This window comes from Diaporthe batatas, assembly GCF_019321695.1.
Source record: "Diaporthe batatas strain CRI 302-4 chromosome Unknown Contig00007, whole genome shotgun sequence".
NCBI lineage: Eukaryota > Fungi > Ascomycota > Sordariomycetes > Diaporthales > Diaporthaceae > Diaporthe > Diaporthe batatas.
This window is the reverse complement of record NW_025408554.1, coordinates 2,263,247-2,280,863: the sequence shown is the minus strand read 5'-3', so window position 1 is coordinate 2,280,863 and position 17,617 is coordinate 2,263,247. Positions and strand designations below refer to the sequence as shown.

The 17,617-nt window shown below is 38.0% G+C and overlaps 4 protein-coding genes across 4 annotated transcripts; 2 read left to right on the top strand and 2 right to left on the bottom strand.

Moving 5' to 3' along the window:
• Window positions 1-11: 11 nt before the first annotated feature.
• KVR01_006688 (uncharacterized protein) lies at window positions 12-1,174 on the bottom strand. The gene has a single exon (XM_044789561.1). It carries the CDS (start codon window positions 1,105-1,107, stop codon window positions 340-342), a length of 768 nt encoding a protein of 255 aa, XP_044644119.1. The 5' UTR covers window positions 1,108-1,174; the 3' UTR covers window positions 12-339.
• Window positions 1,175-1,380: 206 nt separating this feature from the next.
• On the top strand, window positions 1,381-2,991 carry KVR01_006695 (uncharacterized protein). The gene has a single exon (XM_044781917.1). The coding sequence runs from the start codon at window positions 1,455-1,457 to the stop codon at window positions 2,889-2,891; it is 1,437 nt and encodes a 478-aa protein (XP_044644126.1). The 5' UTR covers window positions 1,381-1,454; the 3' UTR covers window positions 2,892-2,991.
• Window positions 2,992-11,758: 8,767 nt separating this feature from the next.
• On the top strand, window positions 11,759-13,921 carry KVR01_006794 (uncharacterized protein; the record flags this gene model as incomplete). Its single annotated transcript, XM_044783780.1, has 3 exons — window positions 11,759-11,936; window positions 12,049-12,588; window positions 12,663-13,921. 3 exons carry the CDS (start codon window positions 11,759-11,761, stop codon window positions 13,919-13,921), a joined length of 1,977 nt encoding a protein of 658 aa, XP_044644225.1.
• A 681-nt stretch (window positions 13,922-14,602) lies between these two features.
• On the bottom strand, window positions 14,603-16,092 carry KVR01_006811 (uncharacterized protein; the record flags this gene model as incomplete). Its single annotated transcript, XM_044787442.1, has 4 exons — window positions 14,603-14,888; window positions 15,074-15,348; window positions 15,489-15,612; window positions 15,713-16,092. 4 exons carry the CDS (start codon window positions 16,090-16,092, stop codon window positions 14,603-14,605), a joined length of 1,065 nt encoding a protein of 354 aa, XP_044644242.1.
• Between the last annotated feature and the right edge of the window lie 1,525 nt (window positions 16,093-17,617).

Sequence of the window (17,617 nt, the reverse complement as noted above, 5' to 3'; positions counted from 1 at the left end):
ATCCCCATCATATAGCCCCCCCCCCTCATGATAGAGATGTAGGGAATTGACGAAATACCTACTCGTAACGAAGAGGACGACTCACGTGTAGTGGCGAAGGGGGTAGTATTTCTCACCGAGCCCGCACCAAGTCATGGCCCCAAGTAGGCGTTTTTTGTTTGTGTGTTGCAGGCCTCGAACAAACAGGTGGCCAAGTGGCGTCGCTGAATCCCTCTCCCAGACCCGTCCTTGACACCCAGTCCGAACGAAAGCAATTTTGCACCTAGCAAGTCCCGGAAACCATGTCCAAGGGCCGTGGCGATGCGGTTCCCAGATCTGGCCCAGAAGCACACGGATAGTCTATTGACAATATTCGACGACTGTCCATGTACCTGCGGATCCTTGCAGGCTATCGCCTACCTTGTCGGGCCTGGGCGCCCCATCGATGAGGAAACCCAGCGGTTCATGGTTGTCACCGACCTTGAGGGTCTGCTTCCATCTGCCCTGCCTCTCACTCCATACCCATCGCTCAGCCGTGAAGGTGTCTCCGACCCGTAGCACGCCCTGGGCGTAACGTCCCAAAAGGATGAACTGGCCGCGTTTCGAGGCCGGTCCATCCAACAGCCGGAAGACGACACAGGTGGGATCCTGGGCGCGGACTGGGACTGGTGCCTCGTCAGACCAGAGCTCCTCGTAGGCGGTCATGCGGCCGGTGGCCGGATTGATCATGGTCCCGACCTCGAGGGCCAAGCCCCCGGGGTGGGCGGTCATGTCGCCTTCGTCGCGGACAAGCTGTGGCTCGGTGGTGCGACTGTCCACCCAGTGGTTGAAGACAGAGTGCGTGGTGTCGCTGCCGTCCTGGCCCAGAGTCTTTGTGGTGGACGAGGTGCCGGCAAATGCCCAGTCCAGGCTGTCTATTGGCAGACTGGCGGAGGTGTCGTGGTCCGGCCCTGTGACTGACCCTGGGACCGACCCTGGGACCGACCCCGGGCTGGGAGACGTGGCCTTGAGGACCCTGACGTCGACGAAAAACCGACGGCCTGGCGAGGTGAGAACGAGGGTGGACGTGGGTTCAGAGGGAGGCTCCGTGCCCCACTGGATATGTCTGCGAACGGATATGCTCCCCATCCTGGAGGGTGACTGTGCAGGTGGGTGTTCAGAAGTCAAAAGGACCGGACCACGAGGCGTGTAGTAGGTGTGAAGGGTGAAGGGTGAAAGGCGAAGGGCGAAGGATCTACCAAGTAGGGACCTAGGTACCCGAGTGCAGATGACGCAGGCAGCTCTACACTATGTAGGGTAGGCCCCATTTTACTCGCCCCATGCTTCAGAGATGGATGCGTCCAACGAGACAGGCGCGACCAGTCAATGCCCGTCGCCATCACAACCGCCACTCGGCACCTGGCACCTTGGTCCTCGAGACTGCGGCCAATATTCTTTTCCACACATATCTGGGCATCGAGGCTGGAACATGCGCCATGCTCAACCCGACGACCCACGAGCTCATCTTCATCCGTGTCTGTGTCTTCTTTCTCACATACCTGCCGTGCATCATACCTTTTCTGCCCCGTCCCTTCTGGCTCCTCCTGCCCATCGAGGCACTCTACTACCTGCTCATCCTCCGGCCCTTTGAGCGTCGTCTGTCGCTTCAAGCCAGCCACCCGCCATACCTTGCCGACAGGCAGGCTCTCTTCCGGCGATGCCTAGAGAACATCCCCGACCCCGAACGCTACTTGAGCCTGTGGGCTTTGGGCGCACATCCCAACGATATCAGGCGCGACAACGTCAAGGACTTTCTGCTCTGGGCCTTCTTTGATCGCCCAGACACCGTCCCGGCCATCGAGGACGAGCTCGAGGGCTACGTCGACCGGACCGAAGAGCTCCTCGGCCGCCCCCTCGCGCCGGGCAGGGGCAGTGCTGTGCCCATGCGGCTAACCCTCGACCATGTCCCTACAAGGTATCGCAGTGTTGTCTGGTACATGGTCGTCGGCCTGGTTGATGCCGCTACCCACCTCCACCTCGCCTGCCACGGCTTCGACTTCTGGCCCAGCCCCCTGCGCACAAACCTGCTGCACGTCTTCCCGCCCCGCCTGCTAGCCTCGGCCGAGCTCCTCAGGCGCCATTCACCCTCCCAAGAGCTCTGCTACTGGTACCGCCGCCCTTCCACATCCACAGGCACCGAGCCCACCCTTCCCGTCGTCTTTCTCCACGGCATCGGCATCGGCCTCCACCCCTATGTCCCCTTTCTGGCCTCGCTGCCACGGACCAGCCCCATCATCGCCCTCGAGATACTCCCAATCAGCATGCGCCTGACCAGGTCTAACATCCTGGCAAGACCGGACTTCCTACGACACCTAAGGGACATCCTCCGCCACCATCGCATCCACCACTTCGTCCTCGTCGGGCACTCCTACGGCACCGTCATGGCCACACATGTCCTACACGACTTGGAGCTGAGCCAGCGCGTCCAAGGTGTCGTGTTGGTTGACCCCGTCACCCTTCTGTTACACTTGCCGGACGTGGCCTACAACTTCACAAGGAGGTCTCCCCGGACGGCCAATCAAGTCCAGCTTTGGTACCTCGCGAGTATGGACCCAGGGATTGCTTTGGTTCTGGGGCGGCACTTTTTCTGGAAGGAAAACATCATTTTCAAGGAGGACCTGGTCGCAGGCCGCCAAGCAGCCGTCTGCCTCTCGTCGCGCGATCTCATCGTCGACACCATGGCGGTGGTGCGATACCTCACCAGTGATGACAATGAAGCTTCCAATGTTCTAGAGGCGGCCAAGGAGTCGAGCACCATGACAAGCTCGGGTATTGAACTCCTCTGGGTCGAGCTAGACCACGCTCAGGTCTTCGACATGAGCTATAACTACAACCGGCTCGTAGAGACGATTCGCCGATTCGCCACCAAGTGAGCACTGGATGCGTACCTCCTAGAACTCAATCAAGCATGGTAGAATGAGTGCTTGCTCCTGGCTGCTCTCCATGTCTTGTCCAGTTGTATGTCTCACTGTGTCCCCACGTGACTTTCCGACCAGGAATTTTCTGCCTGTATGCGCGACCCCATTAGCTTTCCTTAGCAGTAAGTCAAATTAGCTATCAAGGTCCATCATTATAGTTTTATCATAGTGTAAATAATGAGAAGATATAATATATTTTATAAGTATGGTTATAGATAATAAAATAAGAAGATAATAACTAGGAAGGATAGAGGGACTAGCTTGGCTATATAGAATATATTGTATATAAGGAGTTAGAGGAGGTTGGAGGGAAGAGGGAGTGGGTGAGGTATGTTGAGCTGCTTGAGGGGATGAAGGGGGCTGAACTTGAAGTGGGTGTTGTGAGCAGCATGCTGGTGAGGGAGGTTGTCAAGGTGAAGGACTAGGGTAGGTTGAGGGAGCTGGTGCCTAGCGAGGTTATGATGCTGATTGAGGAGGATATAGTTATGTGGTGATGCTGGTCGTGTAGTGTCGATGGTGCTCTTGCTGACGTAGTCGTGGTCGTAGTCGTAGCAGCACACCTGGGCAGATCGATCGATCCGTGCTGTCCTGTGTCCGTACTCGCGTAAATGTCAGCCCGTGACGCGTAGCAGGCGCGATGATGGGCGTCGCTAGCGTTGGTGTCGCAGCAACAAGCTCGCGAGCGCAGGAGACGTCACAGCTGGGCGTCCATGTGCGCGCGCGCGACCGCATGCGTCGGTGGTGGACCTGTGGCCTTGGCGACCTGCGACGCGCCAAGCCGTCACGACAACAAGAACAGAGGACTTTCTTCCTCACATCACGGGCAAGCCCACGAAGTAATGAAAAAAGAGAAAATATCAGCGCCAGTCAGACGTCCACCGACAGCCACCCCGCCCGAGCGCCCGAAGGCAAGACCTCGAGGAAGATCGGGGTAGAGATCATCACCACTCGCTATACAGTTGCCAGGCAACCGCCACCTTTGCAGGCGGATCGCGAGTAAAAGTGGTGTGTTCACTCTAGGGCATGACGGGGATTTTTGGTCATCAACCTGGGTGGGATCTGTAGCTATGTTGGGAAACATAGAAGATGGGTCGAATACTATAGAAATGATTCTAGAGTGGATGTTAGCATCAGTTTGTTTGCTTGAAAGTGAAGCTAGGGGGTACCAACCTCTGAAGTATGTTCGACTGAGGAAAAAAGGAAAAGAGAAGATCTGGAAAGGCCGGAGGGTGGCAGGATTTAAATATTGAATGATGGTGGTCTGTGCGCCATTCTGCCGCTGCAGCTGATTCATGACCGCCTTCCACCTTGGGCTGAGAGCGTCTGTGGCAGAACGCCGTTCTTTGCCAAACGGCCCCACACTGCAAACAAAAAATTTGATTGCAAAACCTCTCAGCCATCACCGACCAAAGACGGTCTAGGCCTTTGCAGATGAAAACTCTGTAGTAGAGACTTCGTGAATGACACATCTTATTTGCTGGATTCTTACTTCTTGACCGTCAATCTCGGCCTCGGCCCGACGTGGCAGGCAGGCCGACTTGCTGTGGCTGTGTGGCTGACAGATTTGAGCCGCCGTTTGTCGACGTCGCACTCGGTCCATGGCCGACTTACTGGCATTCACTCGCTTCCTGACTCAAATGCTTACGTAGAATTCACTGGCACGGGTCAGGATTGCAAAGCTTCCCGTAAAACAAGCATTGAAATCACATCTGCACTTGATCACGTTGGCTCTGGCTCCGGCTCCCCGTGTTGGACGTTGACAGCCGGCGACTGGCCAAGTAGGTTTCCACCTGCCGCCGAGCCTCACCTGGTTGAGATGATGTTTTACGGCCCGGGAGTAGGGAGGTACTGTCCAGTAAGACCGTCCCAGGGAAACCTGCCTTGCGGGACTTGCGGGAGATATAGGATCTCGTGGGAGAGACTCTGCTAGGGCAGGACAAGCTCGAGAGCTCAAGACAAGCAGCCTTCACCTGTAATACTGGGCCTCCATGTACTTGGGCAGTGAGTAGTCTGAACTGTCTCCCGTAGATCCTTGCTTGTGAAAGCATCAGAGTCTGTCTCCCAACGACCAAGTGCCGTGACTGCACCGTACTCCGTAGTCATGGCCAACCTTGAATCAATCCAACCTCACAGGCCTTGTAGTCATTTGTTGCACTGTGCACTGTAGCCCAAGTCATTAGGATTTCCAATTGATGTGGGTCCCCAACCCCTGCTCGCCCGTCCACGCCCGTCCACGACACCCCATCTCCGGCCACGCCGCCGCACACATCAATATCAACCCTCCTTGCCGCCCCGCCACCATTGAATCATCAAATCACAACAACTCGGTCCGGTGGTGTAGTTGGCAATCACGTTAGTCTAACATTGAACAAGTCTCATTTGTGATGAAATTGAGGCGTTGATGAGCACTAAAGGTCCCCGGTTCAAGCCCGGGCCAGATCAATCATAGAGTTGTGGTTCATTTTTTTTTGTTCCAGATAGGAACTCCCATACTGAGGCTATTTTTGCCGCTTACTACCATGGCACATGTGATGTAGGACTATGATCATAGTCCTATACTATTATATATAGGGTATTTTATATAAGTTTATTTATATAATTTTAATTAATCTCTTTTAATACTTATAGCTTATTTATTTCTAGGACTCCTTTTTAAAAACGTATTTTATAAGAAGTTAAATATTTATATATACCCTTTTAAATACTTATATAATTAATTTAATTAATTAAAATTAAAGTTAATTAAAAACTTTATTTAATTTTATTTTAATATTTAAGTTATAGTTTAAAAATAAAATAACTTAATTTTAAAATTTTAAATTAAAAATATTTATAATAAAGTTATATAATAAAAATTTATTAAAAATTAATAATTAATAAAAGTTTATTAAATAAATAAAATATTAATTAAAATATAAATTTATACTTTTAAATATATTTTTAATATATTATTAATAATTATTTAAATAAAAATTAATATATAAATAAATTAATAAAAATATATTTATTTATTTATAAATTTTAATAAATTATATAATAAATTATAATTAAAATAAAATTATATATATAAAATAATATAATTAATTAAATTAATTATATAAAAATTTTAAAAGTTATATAAATATTATATTTTATATAAAAATATTATATATAAATTTAAAAAAATTAAATTTAAAAGATTAAATTTAAAATAAATTTAAAAAATTTAAAAAAATTAAAAATTAAAAAAGTTTTAAAAATTTAAATAAAGTTAAATTAAATTATAATATAATAAAATAATTAAATAAAAATTTTTAATTTTATATTAAAAAATTATTAAAAGTTATAATTATTATAAATTATAAATTATTTAATTTAATATTAATTAATATTATATAAAGATATTTTTTTAAATATTAAATTAAAAAATTATAATTATAATTTTATAATTAATTTTTATTTAATTATATTATATTATTATCCTTTTAATATAAAGTTAAAAGATTTATAATTATATTTTTTAATTAATTTTTATTTAATTAGTTTTTATTATAATTTAATTTAATTTAATTTAAACCTTCTTTTAAGCTATATAAATACTTTTATTTTTATAAATATAAATATTAAATTAAAACTTTTAAGCTTAAATTTAAAATTTTTATAAATTTTAATTTCCTTTAAATTAAATTTATAATTTTTAATTTTTCTAAAATATATTAACTATTTTAAATATTAATAACTTCTTTTAAAATAAAAGTTTACCTTTATATAATTATAAATTTAATTATTAATAATTTATTTTATTTATAATAAAGTTATTAAAATTATAAACTTAAATATTATATATAATAATAAAGTATAGTTACTTTATTTAAGTATTTTTAGTTTAATAATATAATAGTTAAATAACTACTTTTAAATAATTTTATTTATAAAGTTAATAATCTTTTAAGTTTATTAAATAAATATTTATTTAAATAAAGCTAAAACTTTAATTAGAGGAATAATAGCTTTATCTTTACTTATTTTAACTAACTTATTTAAGTTATATAGTAAATTTAACACTTATATATAGTGCTTACTAGTGTTAAACTAGGTAGCCTATAATTTATAATAGCTTTAACCTTTAATACGCCGGCCCAAACTAGTATAGCTTAGTGTATTAATGTAAAAAGGTATCTTCTAATAATAAATAGTATTATAAATAATAATAGTAAATTATAAAGTTATTATAAAAAGTTTTATATAATAAATTTAATTAAGTTAATTTTTTAAAAATATATTATATTTTATTTTTTTAAAACTTTAACTATTTACTTTTAGTTTAATAATAAAATTAAAAAATATAAATAGTTTATATTATATTATTATAATTTTATTTAATTTTAACTTTATTTAAACTTTTTTAAAATTTTTAATATTTTTTAAAAAATTAAATTTAAAAAAGTTTTTAAATTTAAATTTAAAATTTTAATAAATTTTAATTTTATTTAAATTAAATATATAATTCTTTAACTTTTTAAAAATATATTAACTATTTTAAATATTAATAACTTTTTTAAAAATAAAGATTTATTTTATATAATTATAAATTTAATTATTAATAATTATTTTATTTTATAAAACTATTAAAATTATAAATTTAAATAATAAAATATAATTATTTTATTTAATTATTTTAAATAGTTTTATTTATAATATAATAAAGTTAATAAATAAATATTTATTTATAAAATAAAATTAAAACTTTAATTAAAATAATAATAATTTTATTTTTATTTATTTTAATTAATTTATATTTAAATTATATAATAATAATATATATAATATTTAATAATATTAAAATTAATTTATAATTTATAATAATTTTAATTTTTAATAAATTAATAATATTAATTTAAATAAATTTAATATAATTTAATATATTAATATAAAAATATTTTTAATAATAAATAATATTATAAATATAAATTATAAAATTATTATAAAAGTTTTAAATAATAAATTTAATTAAATTAATTTTTAAAAATATATTATATTTTATTTTTAAAATTTTATTATTTATTTTTAATTTAATAATAAAATTAAAAGAAAATATAAATAATTTATATAAAAATATTATTTTATTATAAAATTTAAATAAATTAATTAAAATAAAAATAAAGTTATTAATTTTAAAAGTTTTAATTTTATTTAAATTAATATTTATAAAAATTATTTAAAAGAATTATTTAATTTATTATAATATTAAATTAAAATATAATATATTTTTAAAATTTAATTTAATTAAATTTATTATTAATTAACTTAACTTATATATAAAAGTAATTAATTAAAATAATATAAATTAATAATAATTAAAAGATTTATTTAATAAATAGTAAAGTATTTAATTCAATTAATTAAACTTATTAATTAAACTTAGTTTATATATATATATAAACTTATTAACCTTATAATAATTAATTTATTATAATTTATTATTTTTATATTAATAACTTTTAATTTTTAAAATTAAAGTTTAATTATTTCTTTTTTAATTAATTAAAAGCTTTATTTATTAATAAAATAAGTTTTAATTAAATTATTAAATTATTTAAAATTATTATTAAATATATAATTATAATTTACTTAATTTAAATATTATAAAAATATTTTAAATTAATATTTTATAAATTATTTAAATTATTTAAATTTAAATTATTTTAATAAATAAAATTAAGTTTAAATTATTAATTACTTATTAAACTATTTATTAAATAATTACTAACTATAATTATATTTAGCTAATTAACCCTTTTAATAGTTTCTTCTTTTATAATAAACTATTACTTACTTTATTAATCCTTTATTTTCTTAATTAAAGTTTTTATTTTAATTAACTATATAAATAGTTATAATATCTCCTTTTATTAAAGTATAGAATTTAAATAAAGATAAGTAAAGTATTAAATAATAACTTACTTAACTTAATATAAATATTATTAGAATAAAGGTTATTATAAAAGTTTTTAAAAACTTTAACTTAATTTACTTAAAGTAATTATTTTAATTTTTAAAAGTTTTATAAAAGTATTAAAAGTTTTATTAAAGTAATAATTAAAGTTATTAATAAATTATTAAACTTTATTATTATTAACCTTAATAACTATATACTTCTTTTTATAAATATTATTAATATACTTTTTAACTTATTTTATAATTTAAATAACTTTTTCTTCTTATTAAAGTAATATAAATAAAAGTATTAATATATACTTATAATAGTTATAAATAATTTTATCTTTAAAGGATTTAAGACTATAATAGCTATAATATTAAAGTGTTTCTATTAGTAGTTATAAGAGAGAGAGAGAGAGAGAGAAGTTAAGAGAGTGTGTGAAAGTTGCTTACTTAGTTGATTACTTAGGTGATATAAGGGTAGGTAGGTAAATAGGTTAACTAATAGGTAGCTAAACGGGTTGGCTAGCAGGTAGTTAGTTTGAGGGTCTTATAGGTAGGCTTGAATTGTCGGTCGTAAGAGAGAGAGAGAGAGTTATTACAAGAGAGTTGCAAGACTTACTTAACGAAGGGGTCCTACTTAGTTAGTGGTTGAATTTACGCCTAAGCAGCCTAGACGACTCACTTTCTTTAGGCTATAACAACGATAATAGTATCGTTAATTTATCTTTTTTAAACTATAACGGTAAAGTAACCTTATTAATTTATTCTTTAAAAGAATTTAATATTTAAGTAACTTAAATAATTTACTTTATTATTAAAAGTTAGTTAGTAGTTAATTAATATTAATTAACTTAGCTTATATATAAGAAGTAATTAATTAAAGTAATATAAATTAATAATAATTAAAAAGTCTACTTAATAAATAGTAAAGTATTTAATTAGATTAATTAAACTTATTAATTAAACTTAATTTATATATATATATAAACTTATTAACCTTATAATAATTAATTTATTATAGTTTATTATTCTTATATTTATTATATAAAACTTTTATAATAATTTATAATTATTTATAATATTATTTATTATTAAAAATACTTTTATATTAATATATTAAATTATATTTAATTAATTTAAATTAATATATTAAAAATTAAAATTATTAAAATTATAAATTATTTAATTTTAATATTATTAAATATTATATATAAGATTATTATATAATTTAAATAAATTAATTAAAATAAATAAAATAAAATTATTATTTTTAAAAGTTTTAACTTTATTTAAATAAATATTTATTAAATAAAATTATTTAAAAGTAATTACTTAATCTATTATATAATTTATTAAATTAAAAATAATTTTTAAATAAAGTAATTATATTATATTATTATATATAATATTTAAATTTATAATTATATAAAAATAAATCTTTATTTTAAAAGGATTTATTATTATTTAAAATAATTGATATATTTTAAAAATTAAAAGATTATAAATTTAATTTATAGTAAATTAAAATTTATAAAATTTTAAATTTAAATTTAAAATATTTAAACTTTTAATTTTATTAAAAATATTAAATAAATTTAAAAAAGTTTAAATAAAATTAAAAATTAAATTAAATTATAATAAAATAAAATAATTAAATAAAAATTAATTAAAAATTATAATTATAAGTTTTTAACTTTATATTAAAGAAATTATATATATATATATATATATATAATTTATATAATTTAAAAATAATTATTAATAATTAAATTTATAATTATATTAAAATAAATTCTTATTTTTAAAAACTTTATTAATATTAAATATAATTAATATATAATTTAAAAAACTATAAATTAAATTAATAATATTTTTAAAAATATATATTAATTATATTTAATATTAATAAATTTTTTAAAAATAAAGATTTATTTTTATAAATTTTTATAATTAAAGTTAAAATTTTTAAATTTATAAAAGTTTTAATTATATAAAGGTTTTAATATTTATTATATAAATAGTAAGTTCCTTAAAATAAGAGTGAATGTATAGGATATTTATAGCGCACAAGCATCCCAAAGTTTTCCTTGCAAGTACATGAAGTTAGTCAGCAGTATCTTTCCTCCTAATTTGGCCGTCGTCTACAGATCTACAAGAATCCTGGAGAGTACCCACTGTTTGCTTGAAAGTACTCTCAATAGAGAAGCTGGGCGGCAACTACCTTAAGGCTAACTCTGGCCAATCAAATTCTCAGGGACAGGGAAAACTTTGGGATGCTTGCGCGCTGTACTAGGAAATAAGACCCTTATGGCCGCCAATCCCTAGTTATTCCCAGCTATTTCCGTATGGCCCGAGGGGTCCACATTAGCGATGCCGTCACAACCATCCCTACTGCGTCTTGGGAAACCCGGAACTGTAGGCGTCGTGTCTCCCAGCCCCTGAGCTCCCACCTCGGCTTCGTCCTCGTCTGGCTGAGAGGCCAATCAGCCAGTCCAGGCAGAGCACCGGCAATAAGCGTCGAGCGAGCCGCGTGGGCACCACCCCTCGTTCCGGCTCACCGGGACACGCAGAGCCACATATATATATGCTCATGAATCGTCCCGCGGGGACAGATGATGGCCCCAGAATGAAAATGGAAATACCCATCTGAGAGCGCGCCCCTCCATCCCCCTTGAAATGCAACGCTGGCTCTGAAGTCGGCTGTGCTGTCGCGGTTGTTGGACCCGCCGTCTTATTCCCGTCCCCTGCTGTGCCTGCTCAGTGTTGCCCACCGGAATCCTTGGAATCCCCAAGCGGAGATAGACCCCTGGGTTCTCGCTGCCTCTGTCGCACGCGAGCCCGACACATGCCCAGGGATCTCGACTGCTGTGACAGACCAAGCTTACATCCAGGCCGAAAAGATGGTGACGGCACCAGGACTGTCTTGTCTTGGCGGCCCGGCCAGTCGGGACCCGAGCCTGACGACAGCGAGGACTGTTGAGCCCAGCCGGCAACAGGCCCAGGCCGAGGCCGAGGCCGGGCGTGATGATGCGTCGCAGGGCTGGCCTCCCAACGCCTCGTCGCCCATCACCTATCTCTGTACGTGGATGCGTGGATGCTCGGATGCTCGACCGAGCAGCCGTGCTCGTCCCTGCGCGTGGTGACGCACCTGGTGACGGGCCAGGCCAGCAAGACTGACAGAAGACGACAGATTTGACGTTCGACACCGCCCTGCCAGAGGTTGACATGGCTCCCACGTGCGCCCGCCCCGGCTCAGCTGCTCCCGCCGCGCCGAACCTGCTCGACTATACGGACCCGACCAAGTGGCCCGGCCATCGCAAGGCTTACCACATGGTGCTCTGCTGTGTTGCTACACTGCTCACGGCATACTGCGCCGGCTCATACTCGCCCCCGGCAGCTGTCATGGAGGCCGAGTTCCACGCCTCCAGGACTGCTGTGATGACCGGGATAACGACCTTCTGTGTGGGCTTCGCCCTGGCGCCCATGGTCCTTGCCCCGCTGAGCGAGATCAACGGCCGATACCCCGTCTTCTCCATCTCAGGCGTGGTCTTCGTCGTGTTCCAGCTTGCGTGCGGGTTCGTCACCAACCTGGCCGGGATGCTGGCCTGCCGCTTCCTGGTTGGAGTCGGTGGCAGTGTCTTTAGCACCATGATCGGCGGCATAATCGCTGACCTGTGGCACAAGGAAGGGAGGAACACGCCCATGGCTGTGTTCAGCGGCTCGGTTCTTGGTAAGCACAAGCCGTGTCGAGTCTTGGACGGCAGGCAACCTTGGATGTGTAGCCAGAGATCTGACATGAGGCAGTGGGTACGGGGCTCGGCCCTTTGGTCGCGTCAGTCATGACCTCCCGGCTCGCAGATGACGGAGACGCATGGAGGTGGGTCTTCTGGCATCAGGCCATCGCCGGCGGCGTGCTGGTGGCCCTTATTGTCATGCTCTTCAAGGAGAGCAGGGGCAGCATCGTCCTCAGCCGCAAGGCAAGGGCCCTGAACAACTGGTACGAGGCAAGAGAACAGGCTGGGTACTACGGCGTCTGGCTGCCGGAGCCCGGCCCGCCGTCGGGTGCCGAGGCCGAGGCGGAGGCGGAGGCGGAGGCGGTGGCGAGTGACAGCGACAACGTGGCTCAAGCGGCAGGGCTGGAAGACGAGGAGAAACGCGCGGCAGGGCCACCAGGCTCGACCACCGGCTCGGGCACAGACTCGCCCCCAACCACGCTGGGCAGCGTGCGTCTTCGCTGGCTCGTCAGGTCTGACAGTGACCGCGCCACCGTCGGCCGGATGATAATGGTCTCTCTGTACCGGCCATTCCATCTGCTGTGGACCGAGCCCGTGGTCTTCTTCTTCTCGGCCTGGGTCTCGTTCGCGTGGGCTGTGCTCTACCTGACCTTCTCCTCGATCCCCTTCGTCTTCAAAACCGTGTATGGCTGGGATCCCGAGAGCACGGGCTACGTCTTCACCGCCATCATGATCGGTGGGGTGTTGGGAACAGTCATTGGGGTTTTCCAGGACGATCTGCTGAAACACCCACAGTGGAGGGCCGACAGCTGGGCCCAGGACTGTTCATCAGGCCCGGCCCAAGGCGCATCTCGGCGCACCGTGACGGCCAGGTTCTACGCTGTCCTGAGGCGCCAGTTCCCCGTCGAGGCGCCCGAGTCCCGACTCTACTTCACCTGTCTCACCGCCGGCCTCCTGCCACTGGGCCTGTTCCTCTTTGGCTTCACCTCCAGGGAGACGATCCACTGGATCTGCCCGGCCGTCGCCCTCTGCCTCGCAAGCATGGGCATTTACAGCGTCTATCTTGCGACCTTCAATTATCTCGCCGACTTTTACCAAGCATATGCATCATCCGCCTTGGCTGCGCAGTCGTGTTGTCGAAACCTCCTGGGCGGTGTATTTCCCTTGGTCACACTGCCGCTGTTCGAGAACCTAGGAATTGCGAGGGCTGGCGCACTTCTCGGCGGGGTTGCACTTGGCCTGACCCTCGTGCCATGGGTGCTTGTATTCTTTGGTAGCAGGATCAGGGCAAGGAGCTCATTTGCAGTGGGCCTTGGAGAGGTACCTTGAGACAGGTGCCGCCAGACCCGGCATGTGTCCAGCGGTATCGAACGACCTAGGTACCAGGGAGGCATGCGAGGTCTTCGCGGGCATAGCGTTCCCAAGTGCTCTGGGAAATGTGAGCCGGTCCCGCCGATAACAACTCCTGCTGTTGAGACCAGAACAGCAACATGAAGCAGCCCGGGGGGCGACACCACGGGCGTCGCTGCAAGTCCCGGGCACGGAAATCAAGGGCCTTGGCATGGAGCAGCATTCGGAGTGTGTCTGTGGAAGTGAGAGTGGGGGAAGCCTGGTCTGGTCTCTGTAATTAAAATACTAGCGTGGGTGGTCTGCAAACGTCTGCGTAAGCAGGGCACATGGGTGAATGGAGGGCATTCACACAGATACCCTTCCAAGTTGTCTTGGTAAACATGCCAAAGACCGATGCCAGGATAGCTGGGTGGCAATCAAAGGCGAATCTGCACAAGAGGTTGTCCCATAGGGGGTTATCTTCTGAGGCTCCGGTGTACTGTCCGTTCTTGCGGGTGTGAATCTCCGATCATCATTAACATGTGCAACAGCCAATTGCCTGTGATCTGGTAGGTAGGCACATCCGATGGGACAAGAGCTATTCCATGCTGCTATGTAGCAATGATTATGGGTCTAGGTCACCATTCGGCGTGAGCTGTCTCCTTGGCGTGCCACTTTCGCCTAGTCGACGGTATCCCTGTCATCAGTTGACACAGGCTTTTGCTCAGGTAGTTGGACATCACTGAGGTGTCTTCTAGCCTGATCTAGTGCAGCCTCGCCGTCGAGATCAGGCTCGTTGGCGTCTGCCTTGTGAGCGATTGCATCTAGGTCCTCCGCCGTGTGTGAAGTGTACGCGAGGCTAGCTTCGGGCTTCAGAGTGCCGTCCTCGTTGACATCGTCCTTGAGATAGAGAGTGAACAGTATAGTGAGAAAGACCTGACCGGTGCTCCTGTTTCGGAGGACATATCTGAGTTGATGTGAGCGCTTCTTCCTGCACAAGCAAGCCATACACGTTAACCTAAGCAAGCCCATGACGACATCCCTGCAGGAGCGCAAATTCTGTTTGGGATAGCAGCCCCATGAGACAGAAGGAAGAGAAGATAAGAGAATGTGACAGAAAAGAATAAGACAACAGGAAAGAAAGACACTTACCTCAAGCCCTGACCGTCCCAGTACTTCATGATGGGGACGGCGTATCCAGGTAGTCTCAGTGTGAACTCGCTGAAGTCTAGGTAGGCGTTGAAAAAGTCGACCGAATATGTCCTCCCGTATTCCCAGACCCAGTCCTTCTTGCTTTCCTCCTGCAGGGCCCACTTCATTCTTGCCTTGGCATCCTCAGGAGCGCCTACGTCTTCTCGCCACTCCGAGTCACCGCCCTCCTCGACCCATAGCCCACCTTTAGACTCATCCATGACAGCCGGCCCAACCTGAAGCGCGCCAAGTCAGTTTTATAGAGCCGCGGGTAATCATAGCCAGGGTGGAGTGCCATAGTCCGGTGCAAGGGGGCTCCGTGCCGTGTGTGGTGTGGTGTGGCGTTGGGTGGGGGCACGGGATAGCAGTCACTGACGTGGATATGGTTGAAGGAGGATAATGCAGGCCCGTACAGATATGGCCTGTCAGCATAGGGGTCACCGTCCAGACCCGGGTCGATCCACCATTTCACGATCTTCATGGCATAGCTGAAGCCCGGTCTAGTGGTGATGTTAGTCTTGCTACGGATACTCGAGTGTTGCATTGGAACTCCAGAGCATAAAAGACGGGGATCTGTAACATGTGAAAAGTGATGCTTACGGCAGACGTTCTCGTATGGGGTGGTCAAAATCGTTACCGAATTGAAGGTCTAAGCCAGATATACCCTCTGCCTCCTGGTCGTCCGGGTCGATGTCGGCCTTCCTCTTGGCTTGAGCAGAATGTGGGGCCTTGGGGGTGAATTGGAAAGATATACTATACTGGTCCTTGTTCCTTCCGTGTGGCTCCTGGTCAAAGTAAGGTGAAGTCATCGGCGAGTTGCGCGGCAAGCCATGGTAATTCTGTATTCTGATGTTGAGTTCCACATCGATGTGCTCCGTCGAGATCTTGACTGGCGTGGGGCTGTTCACCGGGACCTCTGTATGGCTCGCCAGGTCGTATGATGGGCCTGCTGTAACCCTGAGGATATACTTGTCCGCCATGCTAGACTGCCTTGCTTCTTTCGGGCATGTGATTGGGAAAGAAGGCAGAGCAGGACGGCAGTGCATGTGTGCGTGGGTGAATGGAAGGCCCCGACTAGCTTGCTGCTTAGTCATCCAACATAGCCCCATTTACCCACCCACTTAAAAACCCTAGCATTTTTATTATAAGAAATTAAGACTACTTTATTAAAATTATATAATATATTTTTTTAAATAATATATATTAATATATTTAATATTAATTTTTTAAAATATAAAATAAAAAAATTATAATTATAATTATTAATTATATTTTTTTTTAATTTTTTATAATTTATTATAATTTAATTTAATTTAATTTAAATTATTATTTAAATATTTTAAATATTAATAACTTTTTTAAAAATAAAAATTTATTTTTATATAATTATACCTTTAATTATTAATAAATATTTTTATTTATAAATTATTAAAATTATAAATTTAAATATTATATATAATAATAAAATATAATTATTTTATTTAAAAATTATATTTTAATTTAATAATATAATAAATTAAATAAATAATTTTAAATATTTTTATTTATATAATTTATGAATAAATATTTGTTTATAAAATAAAGTTAAAATTTTAATTAAAATAATAATAATTTTATTTTTATTTATTTTAATTAATTTATATTTATTTAAATTAAATAATATTTAAATTAAATAATTTATAATTTATAATAATTTTAAATTTTAAGAAATTAATTTAAATTAAAGTTAATAATATTAATTTAAATTAATATAATTTAATATATTAATATAAAAAATTTTTAATAATAAATAATATTATAAATAGTTATAAAATTATTATAAAAGTTTTATATAATAAATTTAATTAAATTAATATTTAAAAATATATTATATTATATATATTTAAAACTTCTAATTATTTATTTTAAATTAAATAATAAAATTAAAAATAAATAAATAATTTATAATTTAAATTATAAAATTTTAATTAATAAATTATAATAAAAAATATTATTAATTTTTAAATTTTATTTTTATTTTTAATATAATATTATTTAATTTATTTATTATATATAATAATTAATTTAATTTATATATAATAAAAATTATAATAATATAAATTAATTAATTTATATATATATATATATATATATATAAATTTATTAATTTTATAATAATTAATTTATAATAATTTATTATTTTATAATATATATATATATATATAAATTAATATCTATTTATTTAATAATTATATTTATTTATTTAATTTTTTAATTACTTATTTAATATAAAAGTTTATATATAAAGCTTATATAAAATTATATACCTAACTAAGATTCTTTAAATTTTTAATACTTTTAATATAAACCCCTTCTAACACTCTTTCTAATATACCTTCTAATATACCTTCTAACACACCTTCTAGCACACCTTTTAACACACTTTCTAACATACCTTCTAATATATCTTCTAGTACACCTTTTAAGCTATATATATTTAAATATTAATTAAGTATTTAAATACTA